This window comes from Hetaerina americana, unplaced genomic scaffold (assembly GCF_022747635.1).
Source record: "Hetaerina americana unplaced genomic scaffold, ioHetAmer1.1.p SCAF_161, whole genome shotgun sequence".
NCBI lineage: Eukaryota > Metazoa > Arthropoda > Insecta > Odonata > Calopterygidae > Hetaerina > Hetaerina americana.
The window spans coordinates 443,297-453,246 of NW_027286721.1; the positions used below are offsets into that span (position 1 = coordinate 443,297).

The following is a 9,950-nucleotide window of genomic DNA, read 5'->3' on the forward strand; positions in this document are numbered from 1 at the left end:
CTTTCTCTTCCTTGAGAAAGGTGGCGTGGATCACCGAAAATTTGAAACCTAGTGAGTTTCTTTCCTTTTTTTGTGTGTTTCTGTGTTTTTGTCTGTCTTCAATCGTGCTAACTTCATATACATTATTATTCATGTCTGCGAGACTTTCACAAGGTTTTATATATATATATATATAAATATATATATAAATATATATATATATATACACGCATACACATAAATATATATATGTGGGTCGCGGTAGTCCAGTGAGTAGAGTGTTGGACTGCTGACCGGAGGGTCCCGGGTTCGATTCCCGGGCAAGGCACTCTGGGCACCTGCAGCTCCACCCAAGCTATGTGATTTTTCGGGTATCAGATCTTCCTGGGAAACCATAACCGGCACAGGGAAAGGAACTGGCCCCCCTACCTTGATGTGTGAATTTTCACACGCCGTAAATAGGGCTTAGTTCTAGGCGATATCTACCTACCATCACCTACTAAACCGACCTTCGGGTTGATTATTGTGTTTATGGTTTATATATATATATATATATATATATATATATATATATATATATATATATATATATATATATATTTTTTTTTTTTTTTTTTAAAGTAATCTACCGGTTAAGGTAGGTTTTTGGACTGACACAACTACCAAACAAATATTTTATTACTCCTAACAAAACACAAAATCAATCATCCTACTCTATATCAGGTCCCTCTTCATCTCTGAGTACTTCCTTCCTCCCTTCATCCCGTCCAACAACCCTATCCTGTTCCTTCCCTTTCCTCTTTTGCCCAACATTCTACCCTCTATCACAGTCTTCAACATCCCACTGCCGGTCAACACCCCCTTCATCCACTTTTCCTGCCTCCATAGGATTGCTCCCAACAAACCCCTCTCTTCGCCCACCATACCAAGTACTTCCTCATTTGTTTTCTTCTCTGTCCATTTCACCTTCTCCATTCTTCTCCACACCCACATTTCAAAAGCCTCCAATCTACGTCTATCCTCCTGCTTCAATGACCACGTTTCCGCTCCGTACATAGCTACGCTCCATATCAAAGTTTTTACGAGTCTTTTCTTAACATCCTTACTCAAAGTCCCTGTCATCAACTCCCTCCTCCTTGTGAAAGCCTCTTTGCCTAGCGCAATTCTTCTCCTTACGTCCCTACTACTTTGACCGTGTTGGTCCAAAACACTACCGAGATACGTAAACTGTTCTACCTGCTCTAGCTTTTGCCCTCCTATTTTAATGTTAAGCTTGGCCTTTTTCTTTCTAGAAAATCGCATAACCTTTGTTTTATTAATATTGATTCTCATCCCATACCTGTCGCACTGAATTTCCAATTCACTAAGCAATGCTTGCAGCCCCTTGGCTGACTGACAAACTAAAGCTTGGTCATCAGCAAACCTAACTGATTTTACGACTTCCCCGCCCACTTTCATTCCTACCTCGAGTTCTTCCCATGCCTCTTTGATCATTTCTTCTGCGTACAGGTTGAACAGCAACGGTGATAATGGGCAACCCTGCCTTACACCCCTTCCTAACACTGCCCATCCTGACTCCCCGTTTCCCACCCTCACCTGGGCAGTCTGAGACATGTACAGATTGCGGATTAGCCTCCTTTCCCTCCAATCTATTCCTATTTTCTGCAATATACTCATTAGTTTTTCCCAATTTACTCTATCAAACGCTTTTTCGAAATCTACGAAACAGGCAAATACCTCCTGGTTGTGTTCTATATTCCTCTCGATTAATAATCTCATTACTGCAATGGCATCACGCGTACCTCTCCCCTTCCTAAACCCAAACTGATCATCCCCTAAGTAATCATTTGCCCTACTCTCTATCCTTTTGTTTATGATCCTGAGAACAACCTTAGCTGCGTGGGATATCAAACTAATTGTCCTATAGTCCTCACATGACGTGGCCTTTACCTTTTTCGGAATAGGAACTAAAACTGATCTCACAAAGTCTTCCGGCCAGATTCCCTCCTCATAAATACTACGGATCAGCCCATATAGCCTCTTCCTCCCACATTTTCCCAAGCATTTCAAAAGTTCCACGGGAATGTTATCTACCCCCACGGCCTTATTTAGTTTCATCTCCCTTAATGCCCTTTCTATCTCATTGTCTAGTATGCCTGGACCTAAGCTATCTTCCTCTACGTCATGTTCCTTTTCAATGTCTAACTTTGTTGGTCTAAGCTCTTTACTATACAGGTCTTCTACATATTCCTTCCATCTCTCTTGGATCTTTCCTGCGTCAACTATTACCTTACCGGCCTTATCTCTAACTGCTATCGTTGATCTCCCTTTCTTACTTCCCGATAAAGATTTAACTATGCTGTAAAGCGCACCGATTTCCCCCTTCCTCAGCAGACTTTCCATATTCTCGCACTGCGTCTTCCACCATGCTTCCTTTGCTTTATTTGTTGCCCGCCTCAATTTATTGTTCAATTCTTTGTACTTCATTTTGCCTAATTCTGTATTTATATTCTTCCATTTTCGCCGCTCATCCATTTTTGTAATCATCTCATCCGTGATCCATGGTTTACGAGTCCTTTTAGCGTTAACGGTTCCAATAGTGTCTTTTGCCGCTTTATACAACCCTTTTTTGATACATTCCCATTTTTCTTCAATAGTACTTAGCTCTTTACCGTCCTCCATGATTTTCTCTACCGCCTGTTTGTATTCCTTTCTTTTCAACCCATTTAATGCTTCTACATTCCATTTTCTAACTCGCCGCCCCTGCCTTATCTTTTTAAAACGTACGCTACATTTCATAACAACTAAATTGTGGTCTGAGTCCGCATCCGCTCCCGGGAAGCTGTGGGAATTTATCACACTGTTCCTAAACCTGTGTCTAACCAGGATATAATCTAGCTGATATCTTCCCGAGTCACCTGGCATTTTCCATGTATACCTGCGTCTTTTGTGGTGTCTGAACCAAGTGTTGGTGATAACTAACCCCTGTCTCCTGCAGAACTCAACTGCTTTCTCCCCGCGGTCATTCCTCGTGCCTAAACCGTAGTCCCCCACCTCATCACCATCTCTTCCTTCGCCTACTGTCGCATTCCAATCCCCCATCACTATCAAATGTTTCCCTGCAGGAACACATGCAATCATGTCCTCTAACTGATCGTATATCCTATCGACCTCTTCTTCCTTATGGTTGCTCGGTGGCATGTATACCTGGATAATAACTAAGTTCGTCGGTTCTGCTTTTATCTCCACTAGTAGTATTCTATCCGTTACCTGCTCTATGTTGACTACGCTTCTTCCTACCTCTTCATTTAATACTATGGCGACCCCTCGTTGGCTCTCGTCCCCACCGCTGTATATTATTCTATACTTATCACTCCAGTAATCCCCGCTATCTTTCCATCTCACCTCGCATAGACCTAAAATATCTATATTTCCCCTTTCCATCTCTCGCTTAACATTCTCCAATTTCCCCGTCCTCATCATTGTCCTAACATTCCACGTTCCTATTCTAACTAATTTGGTCTTTTTCTCCTGCGTCTTCTGTCCTGCTGCTGCTGGTTTTCCCTTGCAAGGGTTTCGTGGGATGACGACCGCGGAAGCCTTGCCTCCCCCGCTGCCGGGCACGACACACGGCCGATTGGGCCGAGCCCCGTGGTTGCCAGGACTCAAAATATCTCTATTGTCCATCACATTGTTCTTGGGAATGATAATTGAGGTGGTTTCCCGTTGCCTTCCTCAATAGTGTTTTTAACGTGACACCATCACTTACTGGCCGCCCCACTGGGGTCAGACGCCATTGCAGCCGCCTCACTGAGGAACAGACGCTGCGTGGACTACCTTTCGTCTGGCTCCTAACCTTCGACCTATCTGGCATGGGTGACCCTACCAGGAGCAATTTTTATTACTCCCGCCAGTACAGCTCTAGGGGTCATTGGAACGCACAAGCCCTTCCACCACGTCAAGGTTGTAGTCCGGGGAGGGGATATATATATATATATAATTCAAAATCAGACGTACATAGTCTCACACACAACCACATACAGATGAAGTGAGTTGCTGAAATCAGTTTCACTCTACTCAAAACAGTTTTGTTTCCATAACAAGTGAAATCAATGAAGATCTCAGTTGTTCTAATTTGATACTAAATGCAGTATTTGATTCTAGTCTTGAAAGGTGTTACCGAGAACAGTTACCAGAATTATTTCAGTTGAGTCACTTGAAAATGTGAATTATTGATGTCAGTAGTTGAAATATGGTGATTAAATCGGTTACCAGATATTAATATTTTAAATAGATACGTCAAATGCACCATTGAAGTGTTGTCTGACTGAAATCACTCAATGAATTCAGTCTTTGATATGTCTTTCCCTAAGATCAGTTACAGAAAATCTGACTGTCAGGTGTATTTTTTTCGATATTTTTAATTTTCCATAACCTTCGATGTTTTTTTTTACTTTCGATTTTCCAAAATTTGGTATATCTGACCATCAAATATATATTTTTCCTTAAAAATGATGGTTCAGCGGTAAAATTAACAGGAGTTCCACATTATTTTAAGCTTTGTCTTTTTATTTTGTCGCTTAGAAATGTCGAAATTAGACTTAAAGAGCTCTTAATATCGAAATAGAATGTGAGGAAACGTCTAAGTATTATATTTCGTACTTAAAAATATTTTGCCGGTCGTTAGGTCTTTGTTATTCATCGCAACCAGATCAATAAAAGTGAATTTTTATTATTTTTATAATAATATTATTATTTATTGTATATTAATTTATGGCGAGAGTTGTTGGGAAAACCTAGGAAATGTTTTCCTATTAGTTTCACCTATTACTGAAAAAGTTCGCATAAACATGGCGTCTACGCGTCTCTCGATTTTCGATGTTTTTTTGTTTGTTTTTTTTGCGATGTTTTCTTCTAGTCAGAGCATTGTCGTCATGTAGACATCTGTCAGTACTTTCTTACGATAACTTTTACCACCGTACTTCACCAAAAAACTCCTGATGTTGATTCGCTGCTCCGTGATTTGGTCAATTCCTATTTATTCAACGACAAACAGTAAAAAACTAGGACAACAGAAAGTAACTAACTCATAACTGGCACCAAAATACACACAGCTCGCTCGATCCGCTACGCACAAACACATCTAATTGGGTCTCATACAACTACATGCCTCTACGAGGGCGGTTCAATAAGTACCCGTGTTTGACGACAAAGGGTGTTTTCCTGAGGGAAGTTTATGTTATCACCGTGTGCTGCCATCTATCAAACGAAGGTGAAACAAAACATTTCAGACTGATTTAAATAGGTTAGTTTGGATTATGGCAGCCATTCGAGTGTAAGACGTGTTTTTCGTGATTTTTTCGCTTGAAGATGGAAAAAGAGAGCAGTATCTTTCGGTAGTTTGCTATTTTTGTTTTGTTTTTGGATGGGAAGAAATGCGAGGAGATGAGAGCAAAGTTGGATGCTGTTGGATGGGGACACTTCACTTTGCCATCTATGACCACAGTTAGATATTGGTTCAATGAATTTAAACGTGGACGTGGATCTGTTTTTGATGAGGAGCGACCAGGACGCCAGATGGCAGACGTGGTTATACCGAGGAAATCATTCAAAAAGTCCACGCCATGATTCTCGCTGATCGAAGAACGAAAGTGCGCGAAATAGCAGAGGCCGTGGGTGTGTCGACCGGAATAGGCAATTAATATTTTATTACATGATAAGTTGGCAAAATGAGAAAATTGTCGGCCCGATGGGTGTTGCAATTGCTCACGGTGGATAACCGGAGTTGTAACCGCCAAACTGCATGAGCTATGTTATGAATTGCTGCCGCACCCCCCGTATTCACCCGATCTGGCTCCCTTTGACTTTTTCTTATTCCATAACATGAAGAAATGGCTCGCGGGAACAAAATTTAGCTCAAACGAGGAAGTTATCGCCAAGACATAGGCGTATTCTGGAGAGAGAGTTCGACAAATCTTATTTTTTGGAGGGTTTAAAAAAATGGCTGGAACGTTGGGAGAAGTGTATCTTTCTAAAAAGGGGACTATGTTGAAAAAAAAATATTTTTGAAAAAATGGTTTTTTCATTTCTAACACGGGTACTTATTGAACAGCCCTCGTATCTAGTAGGCGGGGGCCGCCAGGTTGAATCAGTATTTATTCCAACGCTAACGGATGTAGGCTTTTAATATAAAGACTGATTATAAAATTTAAATTTTATTTATTTAAAAATCCAATAATTTTAAGTCTTAACTTATTAGTCTGAATGTTTGAAGTATTAATGTGCTAGGAGTTTATTTGACTTCATTTTTGGAAGTTTATCTCATCAACATTAGACCTAATACTTTTGACGTGTAGTGTCTTCAGTTACCTGAATTGTTCTTCATATGCCATCCCGAATAAATAAACCCTACGAGTCGGATTCCTTAAAGAGTGAGTGGTTGCACCCAGAGGTACTTGCCTCGGATGTTATTGTTTCCTAGGTGTTTAGGGTTAAGATTTACATACAGTTAACTGTTGTCAAATTAAAAAGGAATCTATCGAAGACTTTGAAAAGGATTTTGCTGCCAAGCATTCAAGAAAAACTGAGCAGAGCATTTGCCTCATATATATATATATATATATATATATATATATATATATATATATATATATATATATTCCTCACATATATATATATATTTTATTTATATATATATATATATATATATTTTATATATATATATGAGGAATGAGAATGTGTAAGCTCCAAAATAAGTCGTTAATGAAGCCAAAGTATGAAAAATAAAATTCTCTTTAAAATCCTCCTAGTGTTAATTTGTGAATAATAATAATAATGTTTAATGAAACACTTGTAAGCCAGATCGTTTCGTGTCATCGATATTTTTTGGTGGCCGACGTGTGGTTTTAGACTGTTACTGTTTGTTGTTTTTGAATTCCTATCTGAAGAACTCGCAAATAAAAATTAAATATTTGAGCCAAACTGATTGTTTATTTTCCCATTAATGTTAACGTGAATCAACAACTATATATATAGAGTGATAGGGCTGAGAATACTGATAGAACTCTACCATCACTTGCCAAATCTTCTTTCTTAGATCTTTGGGTCGCCAGGCAAAACTGAACCATAACATTCAAATTGAAGTCGAGATAAAAGAGAGATTCTGACTATGCAGCTCTGATGTCCACCATTCTGATAAAGAGAGGACTTTGGCGATTGTTTCTGCTTTGAAAACTGGTGTAGAGACGCTGGGATAAGTATGAGAGTTCGCAAAGGAGAATATGCACTTGCTAACACCTCCTCATTACTTTGTTAGGGATGACATTATTCCCAATTTCTGCAAGATTTGCAAGAAGAACCTTCCAGTTTTGGAATTCCATTGCTTGCCACTGGAGAAGTAAACCTTTTCTCGACTGTAGAAACTCTCTTCACACAACAATTAAATTCTTTCATCAAATTACGAGTGATTATTACAAAAGCTTGACTCACTCCACGATTTTTCCATTATGTCTCTGGGGCTAGGCCATTACGAGTTTGGAATATGGTATTTCAATGTAGCAACTCATTTAGAAATAATTAAGGAATAAATACACTTCGTACAAAAATATTCATTTATTGTAAAAACTTTTGGTTTTTTTTTCAAATCATTTAAACAGCTATGTACACCACAGTCGTAACAAGAAATCACACTACATACATATGAATTAATTTGAATACAAAAATATTATTCATATGACAATCGACTCTCGAACGAGCGTAAATTTTATAAAAACATTTCAATAACAGTGCTGACAACCACCAATGATTACAAAAATGTTGATCAGTATTTTTTTATACATGTCTCCTGAAACCTCATCACACTTCCTCGAGATAAAAATAACGGTTTTGTGAAATGTTTCTATATAATTTCAACAGTGCAATTTGATATTCAAAAACAAAATTGTTTCAATGACAATACAATTACCAGTTTATAGATCAACAATTCCTTTTATCATCACAATTCATGTATATAACGAATTGTCATTACACGCATAAACATTTATTATTTCCTTTTAATTGGCACAGGATACCGAAACAGCGAATATATTGCCACGAACGCAAATAATTAAAACACAAGAGGATTCCCCATGAGCCCTTCCATTGCCATGCTGAATGCAACTAATGGAAAACACAGTCGAAATAAGTGTGACTAACACGATCTGTCGAAGTTATCATCACAATTTCACCTTAGTAAACAAACGGAAGAGTAACCCGGGATCACTAGTGTACCTCTCTTGAAGTAAAGCAGACAGCACAAGGTGAGTTATAATAGCGGTTAGCCCCCATATTTTATGACCTCTGGCGATATAAACTGGCATACAATAACCTCTTATGAATTTGGTGTATCTAGCATTTTGCGGTTCGCAAAGGTCTTGCAGTGATACGGCGAAGGCTTCTTCCACCTCGTCGGGATTCTTTTTTAATTTTGTCACGTCCACTTCACCTATGTACCCCAAGACTGGCATAACTCCCATTTTCTTGTCCCATGTACCAATGAAATTACCTGTGCACCAAACGTCAATGTTCTCCTTATCGATTCCTAATTCTTCCTGAGTTTCTCGGAGTGCTGTATGGATGAGATCTTGATCAGTTGGATCCATCATCCCCCCAGGAAAGGACACTTGGCCTGCATTCTTCGTCATTGAACTGGAACGAAGTGTGTACAGCAGAGAAATACGGTTGTCTACGATGCACAGAGGGACTAGGACCGCTGCTTGCTTCCGAGGTATTTCCCCTGGCTTTATTCTTATTGATGGCATTCTTCGAAAACGAGTTATGCATCTTTTCTTGTTACTTTCATCAATAACAGTTTCTACGGATATTTCACCAGGTACCTGACGATGCATTTCCGTAGACAAAACTTTGACGCCTACGTTGCTCGTCCTGAGTAAACCTGTCGCCGTCTGAGATAAAAATTGATTACCATAATTTCCTCGAGCCGGTTTAAGTTCAAAAGATGATGACACCAATGTGTTGGGCAATCCGTGAATTGCGCTTTGTACTTACCAAACGACCATAAAATATGCACAGCATTTAGAATGTTTAATTCTCATAATCAACGTAATCACTCAAGATTGTGACATGAAGTTAGTTTTTCAGATAGATAAACATTTCAAACCTACTTAGTAGCAGACTACTCTTTTAACAGAAAATTTTGCTCTTGGTGCGCATATCGTTACGATGTTTTTTTGTCGTCAGCTCGGCGCAATGTTTGTTTTCAAATGAGGTTATTTTTTGTTGAGCCACATGAACACACTTTTCTGGTTATTGTGCCCTAGATGCCTGATCAAAAGTCAGTATACCGTTTTCTAATATTGAAAGACATTAATATGTTGTTGCATATCTATTATATCACGAAATGTACGTATAGATAAGCAGAGGTAGGTAAAATGAATCGATTAATAGACGTGAACACAGGTATAGAAAGCATAATAACATGAAATAATTGAGATATCAATACTTATTTCATATTTATACGCGTTGGTATATTCCAAAGTTGTCTCTCTTAGCAATTAACTTTTGATGAAGTCGGTAGAATGCTTGTTTTATTTATGTTCCTTCTCAATTTATTATTTTTCTAGTGACAGTAGCAACTGTACAGTGTACCCTCTATTTAAACACCAAACGATTTAAATGTTTTTGGATATTCATCTAAATTAGTCGAATTATGAACAACTTAAATAAGTGGACATTTTAAAAATATTTTGATTTTGTAAATATAAAAGATCTTTATATCATACGACTAATATATCTCAGCTGTTGTATTTGTATGCGGAAAATTGGCTTATGCGTTAATGTAGTAGGGGATTTTCTTATTCCCAGTCGCATTTTGATCTCTATGTATAGTTAAATTCAGTTGTAAATAATTCTATGAAATTCATTCCATGATGCTTGTCGATAAAATACTCATGATGGGAATGTTCGAATGCATA

General features: G+C 38.5%; 1 protein-coding gene across 1 annotated transcript; it reads right to left on the bottom strand.

The window, feature by feature from the left end:
- Positions 1-7,604: 7,604 nt before the first annotated feature.
- On the bottom strand, positions 7,605-9,179 carry LOC139687092 (mitochondrial coenzyme A diphosphatase NUDT8). Its single transcript, XM_071584199.1, has 2 exons — positions 9,025-9,179; positions 7,605-8,921 (listed from the first exon to the last, which is right to left on the bottom strand). Exons 1-2 carry the CDS (start codon positions 9,049-9,051, stop codon positions 8,193-8,195), a joined length of 756 nt encoding a protein of 251 aa, XP_071440300.1. The 5' UTR covers positions 9,052-9,179; the 3' UTR covers positions 7,605-8,192.
- Between the last annotated feature and the right edge of the window lie 771 nt (positions 9,180-9,950).

Excerpts from the sequence above, each read along its gene's own strand:
- LOC139687092 (XM_071584199.1), bottom strand. The coding sequence starts at position 9,051 with ATGCTGTGCATATTTTATGGTCGTTTG. Across the intron at positions 8,922-9,024 it reads GCATATTTTATGGTCGTTTG|ACGGCGACAGGTTTACTCAG; the intron begins GTAAGTACAAAG and ends TTTTTATCTCAG.